Source organism: Bubalus bubalis, chromosome 4 (genome assembly GCF_019923935.1).
Source record: "Bubalus bubalis isolate 160015118507 breed Murrah chromosome 4, NDDB_SH_1, whole genome shotgun sequence".
NCBI lineage: Eukaryota > Metazoa > Chordata > Mammalia > Artiodactyla > Bovidae > Bubalus > Bubalus bubalis.
In genome coordinates, this window is record NC_059160.1 from 137,487,911 (window position 1) to 137,510,002 (window position 22,092).

The window sequence follows — 22,092 nt, forward strand, 5'->3', positions numbered from 1 at the left end:
AGCTTATTATCCTTTTGATCGGAGAGACTGCCTTAAGCCATTCAACCTAATATTTTGAGAAAAGGTGGTTTACTTGTTTTAGGGACCAGAACTTAAAAGTAACAGGCAATGATACTAGGAATTCACAGGTATTATCAGTCATGCACTGGGGAAAAACTGACAGAAAAAAGCATCAATGCACTGATGATATACTACCACTTTATTCAAGAGCATACAAATTCTTAATACAAACTATACAATTGTAATTTTAATATTTAGTTTGCTATGTACATCCTTTCATGCTACATGAATATACTACTAGAGAATCCAAATGTCAGCTTACTAAGATCAAAGAAATGCTGCCAGAAGGCTTCCATCCACTTCTGAAGATCTTCTCTATTGTCAGCTGAAAATATATGAGTTTCAGCCTGTCCAGCAACAGGGTTGATGACAGAGAAATTATGAATTCTTTTCGTTTTATCCTTATCCACTGCCCGAATTCTGGTTTCCTAAAAATTAAGACAAAATTGGTGTTTAACAAGAGACTATTTCTGTAATGATCAAATAAATGTGTTATTGCATAGCTACCATGTTTATACCAGATGCAATTACAATCTTATTGCTGATCAGTTGAAATTTAAAATATGTAATTTTGAGAATTTTCAATGTACAAGCTCAAATCAAGAAAGTTTTTAAAAAATACTTTAAAAATACTGAGTAATGTTTCAAAGTATACTACACGTAGCACTAATGTTAAATTACATGAGATTAAAACATAACCTCTGTTGATCTCTCAGTTTAAGTAGGAGTTTGCTGTCTTTTATATACATCTTAAATTTGTAATAAAACAAGTAAGCATGTTATAACTGTAATGAGTTATGTTGACTGTATTCCCAACAGTAATAAAATAATCAGTAAAGTATGTTTCTTATTCTAATATTCACTCATAGAATACAGTGTTATCAGTTAAAGCAGTAAAATCATAATGTAACATTTACATAATGTAGTAAAGTTAGGCTTTCATCATTAACATTTATTTCATATGTAACATTCATTTACCAAGCTCATAGCTAAAGATCCATAAAGTAATATAAATTTGAAAATGGTAAAAAAATTATTTTTTAAAATGATGAATGCACCATTTTATAACAAAGGCAACCGCTTCATACATGCTGATAGTCTAAACCTTTTCTTTAAATTTTTTTCAATATTTATTTTTGGCTGTGTTGGGTCTTGTACTGGACATGGGCTTTTCTCTAGCTGCAGCAAGCAGGGCGGGGGGAGTGGGGTGTTAACTCTTCATTGTGGTGCACGGGCTTCTCACTGAGGTGGCTTCTCACATTGGGGAGCACAGGCTCTAGGCAAACAGCCTTCAGGAGTTGCAGCTCGAGAGCTTTAGAGCACAGGCTCGGTTGTTCCATGGCATATGGATTCTTCCCAGATCAGGGAGCAAATCCATGCTTCCTGCCTTGGCAGGCAGATTCTTATTCACTGTGCCACCAGGAAGTCCCAATCTAGGAAAAAGGAAAGTCCCTTTTTTTCTGAGTGGTAGTAGGTATGACACAGTGTGATCCATCTTGTGTTTATGGGTAGAAGAGACTATTCCCAAGTCACATATATGCATTGCTATGTCACGTGATAAGCTAGCAACTACCAGTAGTTTCCAAGGAACTATGGAAAAAAAGTCTGAAATAGGCCTATAAAGCAAAGATAGTGATCTGGCTGCCTGGATAGTGACTGACACTGACATTTTTCTAGCGCAATGCTGTTCACTAGAAATATGTTGTGTGCCACATAAGGAACTTAAGATTTTCCAGTAACCAAATTTAAAAAAGGTAAAATGAAACTAGTGAAAATAATTATGTAATAATTAATATATTATTTTAAAATAATATACTTTTGTAACCCAGATATTGAAAATATTTTAACATGTAATTAACTAAAAATGTTGAGATATTTTACATTGTTTTTTTCACACTAAAGTCTCAAAAAATTCCAGTCTGTATTTTTAGTTACACTATATCTCAACTTGGACTGGCCATATCTTAAGTGCCTAACAGACACAAATGACTAGGGGCAACTGTACTGAGTAGAGCAGTTCTAGAGCTGGGTGGTTAAGCCTACTGTAATGAATGCAGAATACTTGGCTGGCAGTTACAAAGGCTGATCCAGAGTGGGAAGACATTATTCACTTTACATTGAATATAGAATGAAGAGAATCTGTGTGTAGAGTCACACACCAAAACCGATATATACATTTAATGATGTCCTATGTGGACATTTTAGAAGAAGCAAAGAGTTTGGAAGAAAAGCTATCCATTCCCTGACAAACAGATAAATATGAGCAGGTGAACACCATACAGATGACATAAATTCTTTTCTGAAGGAACTCCTATTTAAAAATCAAGAGAAAAAATGTATGCTATATAAAGTAGTTCAGTTCAGTTGCTCAGTCATGTCTGACTCTTTGCAACCCTATGGATTGCAGCACACCAGGCTTCCCTGTCTATCACCAACTCCCGGAGCTTACTCAAACTCATGCCCATCGAGTCAGTAATGCCGTCCAACCAATCATCCTCCATTGTCCTCTTACTTCCTGCCTTCAATCTTTTCCAGCATAAGGGCTTTTCCAGTGAGTCACATCTTCACATCAGGTGGTCAAAGTATTGCAGTTTCAGCTTCAACATCAGTCCTTCCAATGAATATTCAGGACTGATTTCCTTTAGGATTGACTGATTGGATCTCCTTGTAGCCCAGGTGACTCTCAAGAGTCTTTTCCAACACCACAGTTCAAAACCATCAATTATTTGGCACTCAGCTTTCCTTATAGTCCAACTCTCACATCCATGGAAAACCCATAGCTTTCACTAGATGGACCTTTGTTGACAAAGTAATGTCTCTGCTTTTTAATATGCTGTCTAGTTTGGTCATAGCTTTTCTTCCAAGGAGCAAGCATCTTTTAATTTCATGGCTGTAGTCACCATTTGCAGTGATTTTGGAGTCCAAGAAAATAAAGTCTCACTGTTTCCATTGTTTCCCCATCTATTCACCATGAAGTGATGGGACCAGGTGTCATGATCCTAGTTTTCTAAATGTTGAGTTTAAAGCCAACTTTTTCACTCTCCTCTTTCACCTTCATCAAAAGGCTCTTTAGTTCTTCTTTGCATTCTGCCATAAGGGTGGTGTCATCTGCATATCTGAGGTTATTGATATTTCTCCTGGCAATCTCGAATGTTTCTCATGATGTACTCTGCATATAAGTTAAATAAGCAGGGTGACAATATACAGCCTTGATGTACTCCTTTGCCAATTTGGAACCAGTCTGTTATTCCATGTCCAGTTCTAACTGTTGCTTCCTGACCTGCATATAGGTTTCACAAGAGGCAGGTCAGGTGGTCTGATAGTCCCATCTCTTGAAGAATTTTTCACAGTTTGTTGTGATCCACACAGTCAAAGGCTTTGGCATAGTCAATAAAGCAGAAATAGATGTTTTTCTGGAACTCCCTCATTTCTTCAGTGATCCAGCAGATGTTGGCAATTTGATCTCTGGTTCCTCTTCCTTTTCTAAATCCAGCTTGGACATCTGGAAGTTCACGGTTCATGTACTGTTGAAGTCTGGCTTGGAGAATTTTGAGCATTACTTTGCTAGTGTGAGATGAGTGCAACTGTGCAGTAGTTTGAACATTCTTTGGCATTGCTTTTCTTTGAGACTGGAATGAAAAATGACCTGGAATTTTGAGCATTACTTTGCTAATGTGTGAGAGAAGTGCAATTGTGCAGCAGTTTGAACATTCTTTGGCATTGCCTTTCTTTGGAATTGGAATGAAAACTGACCTGGAAAATGTTGAGTAGAAGGACGTGTGCTCATTTTCCCCTGTGAGAACTCCAAAACTACAACTCCTTGCTGAACAACTGTCGACTGGACAATGTTGGATTCCAACAGAAAAGATACCCCATGTCCAAGGGCAAAGGGAAAGCCCAAGAAAGATGATAGGGGGAGTGAAATTGCGTTTATCATCAAACCCCTTATCCACCAGAGACGCTCAGAGGGCTCAAACAAACCTTCTGAGCACCAGGACCCATAGACCCCACAGAGACTGAGCCAGAACTGTGTTTTGAGTGTCTCCTGCAAAGTGCCTGCTGCAGAGGCAGGGGCTCTGGGTGCAGCAGACGTGGGTATGGCATAAGCCCTCTTGGAGGAGGTCACCATTAACCCCACCATAGAGCCACCAGAACTTAACACAGGACTGGGGAAACAGACTCTTGGAGGGCAAAAACAGAACCTTGTATGCATCAGGACCAGGAGAAAGGAGCAGTGACCCCACAAAGGACTGACCCAGACCTGCCCGTGAGTGTCCAGGAAACTCAGGCGGAGGCGTGGGTCAACAATGGCCTACTGCAGGGCCGGGGGCACTGAGTGCAGCAGTGGGTGCATGGGACCTTTAGAATAGTGGGTCACCATTACCCTCATTACCTCCACCATTGGCCTCAGGTCAAACAACTGGGAAGGAACACAGCCCCACCCAACAACAGAAAATTGGATTAAAGATTTACTGAGCATGGCCCCGCCCATCAGAACAAGACCCAGTTTCCCCCTTAGTCAGTCTCTCCCATCAGGAAGCTTCCATAAGCCTCTTATCCTTATCCATCAGAGGGCAGTTCAGTTCAGTCCAGTCACTCAGTCCTGTCAGACTCTTTGCGACCCCATGGACTACAGCACACCAGGCCTCCCTGTTCATCACCAACTCCCGGAGTTTACTCAAACTCATGTCCACTGAGTCAGTGATGCCATCCAACCATCTCATCCTCTGTCATCCCCTTCTCCTCTCGTCTTCAATCTTTCCCGGCATCAGGGTCTTTTCCAATGAGTCAGATCTTCGCATCAGGTGGCCAAAGTATTGCAGTTTCAGGTTTGGCATCAGTCCTTCCAGTGAATATTCAGGACAGATTTCCTTTAGGATTGACTGGTTGGATCTCTGTGCAGTCCAAAGAACTCTCAAGAGTCTTCTCCAACACCATAGTTCAAAAGCGTCAATTCTTCGGTGCTCAGCTTTCTTTATAGTCCAACTCTCACATCCATAGATGACTACTGGAAAAACCATAGCCTTGACTAGACGGAACTTTGTTGGCTAAGTAACATCTCTACTTTTTAATATGCTGTCTAGGTTTCGATCCCTGGGTCAGGGAGATCCCCTGGAGAAGGAAAGGCAATCCATTCCAGTATTCTTGCCTGGAGAATCCCACGGATGGAGGAGCCTAGTGGGCCACAGTCCACGGGGTCGCAAAGAGTTGGACACGACTGAGCAACTTCACTTCACTTCAGGTTGGTCATAACTTTTCTTCCAAGGAGTAAGCATCTTTTAATTTCATGGCTACAGTTACCATCTGCAGTGATTTTGGAGCCCCCCAAAATAGTGTCTGCCACTGTTTCCACTGTTTCTCCATCTATTTGCCATGAAGTGATGGGATCTGAGGGCAGACAGAATGAAAACCACAATCACAGAAAACTAATAAAACTGATCACATGGACCACAGCCCTAACTCAATGAAACTACGAGGCCCATGCCCTGCAGGGCCACCCAAAATGGATGGGTCATGGCGGAGAGTTCTGATAAAACATGGTCCACCGGAGAAGAGAATGGCAAACCATTTCAGTATTCTTGCCTTGAGAACCCCATGTAGTTACAAAGCTTTGAAATTTTCAAGTATAGTAAAATATAAGGATTGGTAACTTAAGAGACAGTCTATCCTGTAGTTTTTTTTAAAAACCAGGAATGTATCTTCAGAGGATTGTTATTATTTATGGCCAATATTGTAATTTTATTGTAATAGGATCTTTTTACACTCTTATGCCTTGGAATAAACTTCAGGAGTTAAGTTCATTAAGTAATTACTTATACAGTATTCAATAATGCTGCCCTAAATGGCCTCTGGAGCCTTTGAATACATGTAATCAACCTTTTCAAATATAAACCTTATTATCATTAGCAGAGAATGACTTAAATCTCAAAATAATCTTTGATATATTCCTTTCAACCTAAATAAAAGCTGTTGCAGATAAGGAGGGCTGTGGTGACAACCCTCTATTGCTGTTAATATTTAAAAACAAACCTGAATGATAAAACACAAACTATTCTTATTTCGTATTGTTGCTGAAACTGTGATTCCCTCCATTCAAATCGATCTTAATACAAATTCTGACTATCTTTTGTATTAGGTTGGTACAAAAGTAATTGTGGTTTTGAACCATGAACTGAAAATCATTATAACTAGGCTTAAACACATCTTTATTAATCAAAATAGGAACCAATACAATAACACATTTTTGCCAATGAGAAATAAGTTTGTTTATTCCTACAAAGTAAAAATTCACGTTTTACAGTTCAATGAACTCTTGGAAAGCATTTTATGCCTCCTACTGGTTGTGGAAGTGTTTTGCCTGCAAAAAGTTATCAAGGTACTTGAAGAAGTGGTAATCTGCTGCCAAGCCATCAGGTGAATATGGCAGATGAGACAAAACTTTATAGCCCAATTCATTCAACTTGAAGCACTGGTTGTGTGACGTGAGGTCGGATGCTGTCATGGAGAAGAACTGGGACCTTTCTGTTGACCAGTGCCAGCTGTAGGCATTGCAGTTTTTGGTCCATCTCATTGAGTTGCTGAGCACACTTCTCAGATGTAATGGTTTCACTGGGATTCAGAAAGGTGTATTCGATCAGACTGGCAGCAGACCACCAGTGACCATGATCCTTTTTGGGGTGCAAGTTTGGCTTTGGAAAGTGCTTTGGAGCCTCTTCTCGGTCCAATCACTGAGTCAGCTGTTGCCGGTTGTCACATAAAATCCACTTTTTGTCACATGTCATAATCCAGTTAAGAAATGGTTCATTGTTGCTGCATAGAATAAGAGAAGCTGAAACTTTAAAATGACGATTTTTTTTTTTTGATTCGCGGTCAGCTCATGAGGCACCCACTTATCAAGCTTTTTCCCCTTTCCAATCTGCTTTAAATGCCAAATGACCATAGAATGGCTGAAACTGAGTTCTTCAGCAACATCTCATGTGGGTTTAAGAGGATCAACTTCTATGATCCTCTCAACTGGTAGTCCTCAACTTCAGATGGCCAGCCACTGTGTTCCTCATCTTCAAAGCTCTCGTCTCCTTTGCAAAACTTCTTGACCTACCCCTACACTGGGTGTTTGTTAGCAGTTCCTGGGCCAAATGCATTTTGTTGATGTTGCGAGTTGTCTGTGCTGCTTTCTGATCCACTTTGAACTCAACCAAGAAAAAAAAACCCACTAGAATTTGCTTTTTGTTTAACACCATTTTTATAATCTAAAATAAACATAAAGTAAACAAGTAATGTCATTGGTAAAAAGATATAAAGCAAGATATGCACATTAAAATGATGTATAACCTAACCACATCTATTTAAGAATGTATTCCAATATCAAATGACAAAGTTCAACAATGCAAAACCGCAATTAAATTTGTACCAACCTAATATACAGACTTAAAATGGATTTAATTTTTAAATAAGATTTTTATAGATGAATAGGCAGAATTTTTAATAATACCAATATACCATTTCAAACAAAAATAGCTATGTGGAAAATCTGAAAACTTAATCATTTATATCCTTCTACAAGAAAACAGTACAACATAGGAATACTGAGCACTCCATTAACTCTGATAGCCATCAGTTCAGTTCAGTTACTTAGTTGTGTCCGACTCTTTGCGATCCCATGAATCACAGCACGCCAGGCCTCCCTGTCCATCACCAACTCCCAGAGTTTACCCAAACTCATGTCCATCGAGTCGGTGATGCCATCCAGCCATCTCATCTTCTGTCGTCCCCTTCTCCTCTTGCCCCCAACCCCTCCCAGCATCAGGGTCTTTTCCAATGAGTCAACTCTTCACATGAGGTGGCCAAAGTATTGGAGTTTGAGCTTCAGCATCAGCCCTTCCAATGGCCGATAGCCATAAGTACCACTAAATCTTTATAACACGAGAGGATTTTTAAAGGTACAAATGAAACAGAAGATATCATCTGAATTAACTTCAATATGTTATCACCCAAAATAATGTAACTAGTGAGAAACTTTTTTCAACCAAGAAAGTGTATATCAAAGAAAAAGTGATTAAAAAGTTTCTGATAATGTCAGAAAGTTCATGCAATCAGTTTTTCACTGTGGAAAAAGTATCAGTAATAGTGCTCAGGACTTCACTTCCCAACAAGGAATGGATTAGAAAATACATGGTGCATTTTAGGACTGGCAATCACTGTGGGCTCACACAATGTGTACATGTGGTGAGTTTCTCCTCTCAGCAGGGCATGAAGGCGAACAACGCGGGTATCCTTGCCCCCATTATTTACACCAACTAAAATATTGCCTGGTACCCACTAACTGATTGGAAAATATTTGATGAATAAATGCATAACAAAAGAATCACACAGATAGCAATTAAAAGTTTGCTACTGAAAGACTCAGATCCTAGAGATAATCCATAGTCAGTCTTTATAGATGAGGAAACATGTTCTGAGATAAGTGTTCTCTCCAAGATCAATTTCTTGTTTTGCTTTTGCTAATTCCAAAACTTTTAGCTGATTTGAGAGGCTTTAGAATAATACAAATACAATCTGAGAAGTCAATTTTGTAACAAAATACAATTAACTCAAGTCAAAAAGTTTTTCATTATTTTGAGTTAAAACTGTACTTTAACTTCTCCATTTCTGTGGTAACGGAAAAATACCATATCAGAAATAGATTTATAACTTGTTTATCTTACTTTTGAATATGTGACTTTTAAAATGTCTACTATAGACTCCGATTTTTATACTATATACTATGATTTTTAAATACTCTTTCCTACTAAATGGAATCAGAGTTCTTTAGAGAAATGGTTCATTTCCAGCCTGGCTCAAGAAATAGAATAAGCCTGGAACATCTTTCCTACCAGAAATCAAAGATTACTAAGGTTGTATCAAAATGACTCAAGAGTAAACTTGAAGACGCTTCCAGTAGCCAATTAGAGGGCAACTGAACATCAATAAGAATTACTACAGAAATGGTTTGATGCATGGAAAGTCTTTAAATCCACAAATTCATGATATTTAAAAACTAACTCATTGATCACCTCTGAAGGATGCTTGGGAACCAACGCATAGTTTTGGTAACTAGTGTATTAGCTGTTGGAGAAGACTCTTTAGAGCCCCTTGGATTGCAAGGAGATCAACCCAGTCAACCCTAAAGGAAATCAACCCTGAATATTCATTGGAAGGACTGATCCTGAAGCTCCAACACTTTGGTCACCTGATACAGACAGTCAACTGATTAGAAAAGACCCTGATGCTGAGAAAGATTGAAGGCAGGAGAAGTGGACGATAGAGGATGAAATGGTTGGATGGCATCACTAAGTCAAAGGACATGAGTTTGAGCAAGCTCTGGGATATGGTGAAGGATAGGGAAGCCTGGTATCCTGCAGTCCATGGGTATGCTGCCGAGTCGGACATGACTGAGCGACTGAACAACAATGAAGTATATAAATGCAAAAATAGAAGCGTTTATCCCGCCTTTCCTTTAAGAATTGTCCTTCAACCTAATAGCTGATAAAGCTGAGATATGCCAGCAAATAAATGAATAAAGAATGTTAAAAACAGCACCAGTTTGGAATCCCTGATGAAAGAGAGAATTTATATAATGCTCATCAACAGACATCAACATGACTGGAAGACCCAGAACAGTATTATACATTTCTTGATAAAAATAGTCACATATATTCTTACCAACAAACCAACTGTTGTTATTGCTTAGTCACTAAGTCATATCCGATTCTTTGTGACCCCATGGACTGCAGCACACTGGGCTTCGTTTGTCCTTCATTATCTCCCAGAGTTTGCTCCAACTCATATTCATTGAGTTGGTGATGTCATCCAATCATCTCATCCTCTGTTACCCCCTTCTCCTTTTGCCTTCAATCTTTCCCAGCATCAGGGTCTTTTCCAATGAGTATACTCTTTGCATCAGGAGACCAAAGTATTGCAGCTTCAGCCTCAGTCCTTCTAATGAATATTTAGGGTTGATTTCCTTTAGGATTGACTGGTTTGATCTCCTTGCTGTCCAAGGGACTCCCAAGAGTCTTCTCCAACACCACAGTTCAAAAGCCTCAATTCTTCAGTGCTCAGCTTTCTTTATAGTCCAACTCCCACATCCGTACATGACTACTGGAAAAACCATTGCTTTAACTACATGGACCTTTGTTGTCAAAGTGATGTCTCTGTGTTTTAATAAGCTGTCTAGGTTTGTCATAGCTTTTTTTCTAAGGAGCAAGCATCTTTTAATTTCATGATTGCAGTCACTGTCCACAGTGATTCTGAAGCCCAAGAAAATAAAATTTGTCACTTTCTACTTTTTCCCCATCTATTTGCCATGAAATGATGGGACTGGATGCCATGATTTCAGTTTTATGAATGCTGAGGTTCAAGCCAGCTTTTTCACTCTCCTCTTTCACTCACCCTCATCAAGAGACTTTTTAAGTCCTCTTCTCTTTCTGCCATTAGGGTGGTATCATCTGCATATTTGAGGTTGTTGATATTTCTCCTGGCAATCTTGATTCCAGCTTGCGATTCATCCAGCCTGGCATTTCACATGATGTACTCTGCACAGAAGTTAAATAAGCAGGCTGATGATATACAGCCTTGATGTATTCCTTTCCAAATTTAACCAGTCTGTTGTTCCATGCTCAGTTCTGCCTGTTGCTTCTTGACCTGCATAAAGGTTTCTCAGGAGGCAGGTAAGATGGTCTGGTATTCCTATCTCTTGAAGAATTTTACACAGTTTATTGTGACACAAAGGCTTCAGTGTAGTCAGTGAAGTAGAAGTAGATTTTTTCTGGAACTCTCTTGCTTTTTCCATGATCCAATGGATGTTGGCAATTTGATCTCTGGTTTCTCTGCCTTTCCTAAATCCAGTTGTGTGTCTGGAGGTTCTCAGTTTACATACTGTTGAAGTCTAGGTTGAAGGACTTTGAGCATTATCTTGCTAGCATGTGAAATGAGCACAACTGCACAGTAGTTTGAACATTCTTTGGCACTGTCTTTCTCTGGGATTGGAATGAAAACTAACCAATGAACAAACCTAAACCTGCCTCAGAAACAGAAAGAAAAAATACAACTTGAAGATGCAATCAGCAAACTCTGGACTATGAAAACTGTGTAAGATAAATGACCAAATTTCTTCAACAAACAAATAGTGTGTAATTGTGTGTGTGTATATGTAAGAGAGAAAGCAGGGTGATGGTGGAATGAATGTCAACTGATTAAGAAATTTAGGAGACCTAATCAGTCAACTGCAGTATATGGGCCTTATTTGGATCCTGATTCAAAAAGCTGTTAAAAAAATCACAAGACAGAAATTTGAACACTGTCTGGATTTTTGATAACATATTATCTTTACGTATAACTATAGATTTTCTTAAGTATGGCAATAGTAATATTTACAAGTAAAATGATATGGTTGCTAGAATTTGCTTCAAAATAATCCTATGGTGGAGGAAATATTCTTTCTACATTTTGTCTTGAAATTTTTTCAAAAAAAAAAAAACATAAAATACAACTACAAAAATGAACTGCCCGCTTTCTTACTTATAATACAAAGATAAGATTGCACTCACATCTTCCTCAGAAACATGTTGTAAAGATAAATGAGTTCTTTGAAAGATGTCTGGGCTAAAGTCTTATTAATCAGGCATGAATACAAAATTGTTGATGGCTAAAAACAAGCTTTAGAACTTATTATACATACTCTAATGACAAAGAAAGCATACCTTCTACAAACATATGGCAAGGAATGTTTGAAATAAAGCATAACCATAAGTTAAAATAAGTACTGCGTGTAATTAGTATTAGTGTGATATAATTATTTTCAATTTATGTCAATGAAATCAGATGCAAACTCTGAAGAAAAAGGTTGCTTAAAAAATTATTTTTGCTGTATTTAATAAAGGACAATCTAAATAGTTGATAGGGTTCATACATTAAAAGGACTAACATAATCAGAAGAAAATCCCATGTGCTTCATGATAATTTTACTTGCTAGGGTCCATGATAAATATAATGGTTAAAAGCCATTTCAAGACATTTAATAAAGGACTATCACACCAACTAGTGTTATTGACTTGTTTAGTACAGATTTTATTATTCATTAAAATGAAGTCATGCATAGTATTTAAATCAAGAAAAGACTATTGATCTCAAAGACTCACACTTCTTTTCCATTCCACTCCCCACCCCACTGGCAATGGATAAAACTTTGGCTAATAAAATGCTTTCAACAATGTATAGGAGATTCAGTGGCTCCAGTTAAGTACCCTTTATTGAGGATGTCTAGCTCAACAACATTCATACGGAAGTTTTTGAAGTTAAACAATCACTTTGAAGTAAATCATCCTTTCAAATTTGGATTGAAAAGAAAAGGGGAATAGCTTTTAGGCTTTTCTTTTCTTAATGTGACTATTTCCACAGATGGCTCCCTCTGAAAATTAATGAACTGACTTAGCCTTACAGGAAATGCCATTTAGAAGGACAAGAATTATAGTCATAGAAAAGATCCTATGATCAAAATAGCAGAGCTATTATTTATATACCTTAGCAACTGTAAAATTTATGCTTTCACATAATTTTTAAAGCAGCATTAAGCAAAATTACTATTTTCTAAATCATGAGAGAAGACAATCAAAAGAAAGGAATTTTACTTTGTATTTAATATTTAACATTGTTAAGCATAAAAACAAAGATCTTAGAGACCCAGTATTGGAAATACACTAACAAGTGAAACAAAAACACTATTCTTAAAAGTTTTATGTGGTGCTTATCTGCTCTACCTATGAGAAAATATCAACTTGGCATTTATCAATGATCCTATTTATTTAAGAACACATTAACAGCACATCTTCCCTTAGAAATTTACAAACTAAGCAAAATAATTAAAACATCTACGTATACTTCCTTCACGGCTCAGACAGTAAAGAGTCTGCCTACAATGTGGGAGACCAGGGTTCAATCCCTGGGTCAGGAAGATACCCTGGAGAAGAAAATGGCAACCCACTCCAGTACTCTTGCCTGGAAAATTCCATGGATGGAGGAGCCTGGTGGGCTACAGCCCATAGTGTCGCAAAGAGTCAGATACGACTAAGTGACTTCACTTACTTACTTACCTTATATTTAAAACCAAGTAATTTAAAACACTGAGTAGACTGCATGGATTGACATTTATGAGTTTATCATAATATTGGAGGTGGGACAGGACAATAGAAATGACACTCATATGCTACATCCGGGGGAGGTAATTCTACTCTAATACATGTTGCCAATATCAACATAATGTCAACATGTAAGACCAACTCCTTATTCTGAAAATTGGTCATTAACATTAAACATGAATCCAGCCTTTTCAGGAGTGACATAATTCATTCTTCTATATTCCTCTATATGTATAGAGGAAGCACAGTAGGAAGAAAAATATATGCAATCTCCAAAGTAATAACTGATCTAGATAAGGGCAATCAGTTCACTAAAACCATGTGAAAGGTTGTTGGACAACAAACATATTTACACTCTGGCTAAATCACCAAACTGACTACTTGCTAACTATAAAGACAAAAGTTAACCTTTATTTTGAAGAGAGCTAACAGTCATCACCTTAATCAAGTCATTAAACTTGTCATTGCCAATAGTGAGACAACCTGACATCATGTGACTCTGAACATAATGTTCTATACAATATTTGACATTATTCCTGAAATATTTTAATAAAAATGTGTAAAATGAATTTAATCAAGTCTCTAGACCTAATTTACAGTTTAGAAGAAGTTAGGATGCATAATTGTTGAACTGGCCTAGATTGAAAGTGAAAGCTAAAAAGATATTTTAGCGACAATGGGGAAACGTGATTATGGACTGGATACTAGATGATATATAGGAAACCCTCCTAATTTGCCCAGTTGGGATGATATAATTATATATACACACATAATTCTATGCATATAAATATAAATGTATATAATTTGAGAGGCTCCTGTTTTTAAAAGGTGCATGTTGAAATATTCAGGGATGAATTAACAATACTGGAGACTTATGTTCAATGTCTCCAAAAAAAAAAAATAGATAAAAGACTTTATAAAACTTTCAGCTAAATTAGGTCCAATAATCTAATGTAAAACATGGTGACTATAGTTGATAACAGTATAAGTGAAACTTTCTAAGAGAATAGACTTAATGGTCTCATAAAAAATATCTAAACAAACTATAATCTAATAATGATTTTAATAATGATTACATAACTGTATCTTATTTGTCAAAATTATCAAACTATACCCTTAAAGACTTCCCTGGTGACTCAGAGGGTAAGGAGTCTGCCTGCAATGCCGGAGACCCAGGTTTGATCCCTGGGTTGGGAAGATCCCCTGGAGAAGGAAATGGCAACCCAGTCCAGTATTCTTGCCTGGAAAATCCCATGGACGGAGGAGCCTGGCAGGCTACAGTCCATGGGGTCAGAAAGAGACAGACACGACTGAGCAACTTCACTTCTATACCCTTAAAATTGGTGAATTTTATTTTATGTAAAGTATACAACCATAAAGCTGATTAAAAATTAAATACTACATAAAGTGTTTAACCCACTCCCAAAAAAAGAAAAATAAAGAGATAAAGCAAATATGACAAAATTGTTAATAGGTGACTCTAGATGAAACACAAGTGTTCACTGAGGTGTTTTTTTACAACTTTTCTATAAATCTGAATAATCTTATAAGTTGAAAAAATAAGTAAAAATTGCTTTAATAAAAAATGTATCTACCTCTATTTAATTTTGCATATATATTCTTTCTGTCTTTTCTTTCCTCTCAACATATTTGTTACTTTTGTTTGCATTGCTTTATTCCCCACTTGGCACCTTGCTTTAGTTTTGTTTTCCAGTTTGTGCTTTAGTTAGTTTTGTTCTTAACTGGTAGATGTAATTTTTGATTTCCTTTGTTTGCCAGGTCAATCTACTGTACTTTATTTTTGCTGGACTGTTTTGATTTTGCTTATGGGTGTGTGTATATATATATGTATATTCCATTATTTTAATTATTATTTGACTGATTTTGTAACTGCCATTTGTATGGGATTCAGCTTTGGTTTCTTGTTTTTGGGTGTTTGTTTTAATCTCACTTAATGCCATAACAAACCATTTCTGAAATCTTCATTCCTGACCAGAGATCAAACCCTGAGCCTTTGGAGTGGGAGCACTGACTACAAAATCCTAGAGTACCAGAGAACTAACCCTCGGGAGTATCAAATAGTGAGAACTCACACAAAGGAAATTCCGTGAATACAAGACTTGGCATCACCCAACCACCAGTAGCACCCTGTGCAGGATGTCTCATCTAAACAACAAATGAAATAAAAATACAAACCCAATCATCAGCAGACAGGATCACCACCTCACTCAGCCTTGCCCATCAGAGGAAAAACAAAACAAACAACAACAACAACAAAACTCAGCACAAATCTTACGCTATACGAAGCTCACACAAACCAATGGACCAAACTCAGGAGGGCAGAAACCAAAAGGAAGACAGAATTCAACCTTGAAACCTGGGAAAAGGAGATCTCAAATCCAACAAGTTAAAAAAAAAAAATAATGTAAAGACAGAGAAACACTACACAAATGAAGGAACAAGCTAGAAACACAGAAGTCCAAATAAATGAAAATAGGCAAACTACCTAAAAAAGAATTCAGAATAATGATAGTAAAGATGATCAAAAACCTTGAAAACAGAATAGAGAAAATGCAAGAATCAATTAACAAAGACCTAGAAGAATTAAAGAATAAACAGAGAGACAAACAACACAATTACTGAAATTAAAAATACTCCAGAAGGAATCAATAGGAGAATATCTGAAGCAGAAGAACAAATCAGTGAGCTGGAAGATAAAATGGTGGAAATAATTTCTGAAGAGCAGAATAAAGTGAAAAGAATGAAAAAAACTGAGGATAGTCTCAAAGACCTCTGGTATAATATCAAACACACCAACATTCAAATTATAGGGGTCCCAGAGGAAGAAGAGAAAAAGAAAGGGTTTGAGAAAATTTTTGAAGAGATTATAGTTGAAAATTTCCCCAACATGGAGAAGGAAATAGTCAATCAAGTCAAGGAGCTACAGTAATCAAAGCAGTACGGTACTGGCATAAAAACAGAAATACAGACCAATGGACCAGATAGCAAGTCCAGAGATAAACCCACACCTCTGGTCGAACTAAGCTATTACAAATGAGACAAGACTATACAATGGAGAAAAGAAAGTGGCTTCAATAAGTGGTGCTGGAAAAACTGGACAGCTACATGTAAAAGAATGAAATTACAATACTCCCTCACACTATACACAAAAATAAACTCAAAATAATTTAAAGACCTAAATGTAAGGCCGAATACTGTAAGACTCTTAGAGGAATACACAGGCAAAACACTCTCTGACGTAAATCAAAGCAATCTTTTTGAACAACATCCTAGAGTAATGAAAATAAAAACAAAAATAAACAAATGAGACCTAATTAAACTTAAAAGCTTTTGTATAGCAAAGGAAACCATAAACAGAACTAAAAGAATACCCACAGAATGGGAGAAAATATTTGCAAACAATGAGACTGACAAATAGACAAAAAACACATGCAGCTCAATTAAAAAAAAAAAAAAAAAAAACCCACAACAAAAAAACCCGATTAAAAACTGGACAGAAGCTCTAGACAGACATTTCTCCAGAGAAAACAAACAAATGACCAAAAAAGCATGTGAAAATATGCCCAACATCACTAATTAATTAGAGAAATGCAAATCAAAACTACAATGAGGTATCACTTCACACTGGTCAGAATCAAAGTGAAAGTGTTAATCGCTCAGTTGTGTAAGCCTCTTTGCGACCCCCATGGACTGTAGCCCACCAGGCTCCTCTATCCATGGAATTCTCCAGGCAAGAATACTGGAGTAGGTAGCCATTCCCTTCTCCAGGGTATCTCTCCCACCCGGGATCAAATCCCGGGTCTCCTGGATTGCAGGAAGATTCTTTACCATCGGAGCCACCAGGGAAGCCCCCACTGGTCAGAATGGTCACCATCAAAAAATCTACAAACAATAAACTGGAGAGGGAGTGGAGAAAAGGGAACTCTTCTGTGCTGTGTGGGAATATAAAGTGGTAGAACCACTGTGGAGAACAGTATGGAGGTTTCTTAAAAAACTAAAAATAAAGCCATCATATGATCCAGCAATTTCGCTCCTGGGCATCTACCCAGTTCAATTCAGTCGTCCAGTCGTGACTGACTCTTTGTGACCCCATGGACTGCAACACACCAGGCCTCCCTGTCCATCACAAACTCCGCGAGTTTACCCAAACTCATGTCCATTGAGTTGGTGATGCCATCCAGTCATCTCATCCTCTGTCATCTCCTTGTCCTCCTGCCCTCAATCTTTCCCAGCATCAGGGTCTTTTCAAATGAGTCAGCTCTTCGATCAGGTGGCCATGTATTGGAGTTTCAGCTTCAACAATAGTCCTTCCAATGAACGCCCAGGACTGGTTTCCTTTAGGATGGACTGGTTGGATCTCCTTGCAGTCCAAGAGACTCTCAAGAGTCTTCTCCAACACCACAGTTCAAAAGCATTAATTCTTTGGCGCTCAGCTTTCTTCACAGTCTAACTCTCACATCCATACATGACCACAGGAAAAACCATAGCCTTGACTAGATGGACCTTTGTTGGAAATACTTGTCTCTGCTTTTGAATATGCTATCGAGGTTGGTCATAAGTTTCCTTCCAAAGAGTAAGCGTCTTTTAATTTCACGGCTGCAGTCACCATCTGCAGTGATTTTGGAGCCCAGAAAAAAAAAAGTCTGACACTGTTTCCACTGTTTCCCCATCCATTTCCCATGAAGTGATGGGACCAGATGCCATGATCTTAGTTTACTGAATGTTGAGCTTTAAGCCAACTTTATCACTCTCCGCTTGCACTTTCATCAAGAGGCTTTTTAGTTCCTCTTCACTTTCTGCCATAAGGGTGGTGTCATCTGCATTATCTGAGGTTATTGATGTTTATCCCGGCAATCTTGATTCCAGCTTCTGCTTCTTCCAGCCCAGCATTTCTCATGATGTACTCTGCATAGACGTTAAATAAGCAGGGTGACAATATACAGCCTTGACGTACTCCTTTTCCTCTTTGGAACCAGTCTGTTGTTCCATGTCCAATTCTCACTGTTGCTTCCTGACCTGCATATAGGTTTCTCAAGAGGCAGGTCAGGTGTCTGGTATTCCCATCTCTTTCAGAATTTTCCACAGTTTATTGTGATCCACACAGTCAAAGGCTTTGGCATAGTCAATAAAGCAGAAATAGATGTTTTTCTGGAACTCTCTTGCTTTTTCCATGCCAACAGATGTTTGATCGCTGGTTCCTCTGCCTTTCCTAAAACCAGCTTGAACATCTGGAAGTTCACGGTTCTCGTATTGCTGAAGCCTGGCTTGGAGAATTTTGAGCATTACTTTACTAGCGTGTGAGATGAGTGCAATTGTGTGGTAGTTTGAGCATTCTTTGGCATTACCTTTCTTTGGGATTGGAATAAAAACTGACCTTTTCCAGTCCTGTGGCCACTGCTGAGTTTTCCAAATTTGCTGGCATACTGAGCACAGCACTTTCACAGCATTATCTGTCAGGATTTGAAATAGCTCAACTGGAATTCTATCACCTCCACTAGCTTTGTTCATAGTGATGCTTTCTAAGGCCCGCTTGACTTCACATTCCAGGATGTCTGGCTCTAGGTCAGTGATCACACCATCATGATTATCTTGGTCATGAAGCTCTTCTTTTGTACAGTTCTGTGTATTCTTGCCACCTTTTCTTAATATCTTCTGCTTGTGTTAGTCCGTACCATGTCTGTCCTTTATCGAACCCATTTTTCCATGAAATGTTCCCTTGGTATCTCTAATTTTCTTGAAGAAATCTCTAGTCTTTCCCATTCTGTTGTTTTCCTCTATTTCTTTGCATTGATCACTGAGGAAGGCTTTCTTATCTCTCCTTGCTATTCTTTGGAACTCTGCATTCAGATAGGTATATCTTTCCTTTTCTCCTTTGCTTTTCGCTTCTCTTCTTTTCACAGCTATTTGTAAGGCCTCCTCAGACAGCCATTTTGCTTTTTTGCATTTCTTTTCCATGGGGATGGTCTCGATCCCTGTCTCCTGTACAGTGTCTCGAACCTCTGTCCATAGTCCATCAGGTACTCTGTCTATCAGATCTAGTCCCTTAAATCTATTTCTCACTTCCACTATAAAATCATAAGGGATTTGATTTAGGTCATACCTGAATGTTCTAGTGGTTTTCCCTACTTTCTTCAATTTAAGTCTGAATTTGGCAATAAGGAGTTCATGATGTGAGCCACAGTCAGCTCCTGGTCTTGTTTTTGCTGACTGTATAGAGCTTCTCCATCTTTGGCTGCAAAGAATATAATCAATCTGATTTCAGTGTTGACCATCTGGTGATGTCCATGTGTAGAGTCTTCTCTTGTGTTGTTGGAAGAGGGTGTTTGCTATGACCAGTGGGTTCTCTTGGCAAAACTGTATTAGCCTTTGCCCTGCTTCATTCCGTATTCCAAGGCCAAATTTGCCTGTTACTCCAGGTGTTTCTTGACTTCCTACTTTTGCATTGCAGTCCCCTATAATGAAAAGGACATCTTTTTTGGGTGTTAGTTCTAAAAGGTCTTGTAGGTCTTCACAGAACAGTTCAACTTCAGCTTCTTCAGCATTACTGGTTGGGGCATAGGCTTGGATTACCGTAATACTGAATGGTTTGCCTTGGAAACAAACAGAGATCATTCTGTTGTTTTTGAGATTGCATCCAAGTACTGCATTAGGATTCTTTAGTTGACCATGATGGCTACCTCATTTCTTCTGAGGGATTCCTGCCCACAGTAGTAGATATAATGGTCATCTGAGTTAAATTCATCCATTCCAGTCCATTTTAGTTCGCTGATTCCTAGAATGGCAACGTTCACTCTTGCCATCTCCTGTTTGACCACTTCCAATTTGCCTTAATTCATGGACCTAACATTCCAGGTTCCTATGCAATATTGCTCTTTAGAGAATTGGACCTTGCTTCTATCACTAGTCACATCCACAACTGGGTATTATTTTTGCTTTGGCTCCTTCCACTCATTCTTTCTGGAGTTATTTCTCCACTGACCTCCTGTAGCATACTGGGCACCTACCAACCTGGGGAGTTCCTCTTTCAGTATCCTATCATTTTGCTTTTTCATACTGTTCATGGGGTTCTCAAGGCAAGAATACTGAAAGTTTGCCATTCCCTTCTCCAGTGGACCACATTCTATCACACTGAAACCATAATCACAGAAAAGTAGCCAACCTGATCACATGGACCACAGCCTTGTCTAACTCAACGATACTAAGCCATGACAGAAGTTAAGTTAGATATTTAAAAATAAATGTCATATGGTATTGCTTATTTTGGGAATCTTGAAAAGTGGTACAAATGAACTTATTTACAACACAGATAAAGAAGTAGAAAATAATCTTATGGTTGCCAGGAGAAAAGCAGGAGGAGGGATAAATTGAAATATTGGTATTGATGTATACACACCTACATAGAAAATAGATAACTAATAAGGACCTACTGTATAACACAGGGGACTCTACTCAATACACTGCAAATGACCTATGTGGGAAAAGAATCTAAAAAAAGAGTGGATATATGTATATGTATAACTGATTCACTTTGCTGTACACCTGAAACTAACACAATGTATAAATTAATTATACTTTCATACAAAAAATTTTTTTAAGTAAAATGCAAAGGAAAAATTTCTACTGAAAAAGGGCAGGAATCAGTGCTGGAATCAGCACTGGAGAAAATTAAGGTGGAAATATTGCAAAGTTAGGTAATTTAACACTTTGCCATCAATTTAATTTTTGATATAAGCAACTAAATTATATTAATCTTCCCAACCTTAACCTTACGATTTAATATTAAAATTATTTTTGGTACTTTAGACAACAGTCATATTCACTGGCGGAGAAGGCAATAGCACCCCACTCCAGAGCTCTCGCCTTGAAAATCCCATGGATGGAAGAGCCTGGTAGGCTGCAGTCCATGGGGTCGTGAAGAGTCGGACACAACTGAGCAACTTCACTTTCACTTTTCACTTTCATGCATTGGAGAAGGAAATGGCAACCCACTCCAGTGTTCTTGTCTGGAGAATCCCAGGGACGGGGGAGCCTGGTGGGCTGCCATCTGTGGGGTCACACAGAGTCGGACACGACTGAAGTGACTTAGCAGCAGCAGCAGCAGCATATTCACTGGAAGCAGTAATTGTGTTATCAGTCCTCAGGGTCAAATACAGCTCATGTTGTACCAAGCCTAAGGCTGAGTCTATACAAATTATTAGATAAATAATTTTCCTGTGAATCTGCAATGCTTAATTGTGGAGCCACCACGGGATTTCTAAATATGCTGATTTCAGTGATCATAATAATGGAGCTGATTGACTACAGAATCCCATCAGTTGCCAGGTCATCAGCCTTTATTACCATAGGAAAAATGAGTCAATTGAAAAAGGTCAATTTAGTCAGGCCATGTAAAGACTGTTAACCACTTTTTGGAAATAGACTCATCATCAAACAAGAAAATACAGATGCACTGACTACAGTAACCAAGAAGTTCTATTATAATTGTCCTCTTAAATTTAAATGGTAAAGTTTCAATAGATTCATAAGTTACTGCCAACAGGTAACTTGGCTTTGGACTGAGAACCTCATTTCAAAGCTACTTTCTACTTTCAAAACTGATTCAAAGTGGATTTGGAGATAGGAAAGTTTAATTTTGCTTCTCAAATCTAGACTAGCAGTATGACTATGAAGAAAAAAAAAATCCATGAATTTTTAATCTATGTTTTCTACCCATTAGGAAAAAAGCAATCCATACAATTTTATTTACTAGCTAGACAAGTTCTATCTGATCTCTGAGTACAGGTTTTCACTTGTAAAACAGAAATAAGATACCTGTAAAACAGGGTTGACCTACCTG

General features: G+C 38.0%; 1 protein-coding gene across 5 annotated transcripts in view; it reads right to left on the minus strand.

Moving 5' to 3' along the window:
• The window catches only part of RTKN2 (rhotekin 2), a 110,167-nt gene that overhangs the window by 12,040 nt on the left and 76,035 nt on the right, over nucleotides 1-22,092 (minus strand). For all 5 annotated transcript variants that reach the window (XM_044942160.2, XM_044942156.2, XM_044942162.2 and 2 more), the window contains exon 10: nucleotides 323-488. In XM_044942160.2, coding sequence (XP_044798095.2) covers nucleotides 323-488 — 166 coding nt within the window. The remainder of the gene's footprint in view (nucleotides 1-322; nucleotides 489-22,092) is intronic.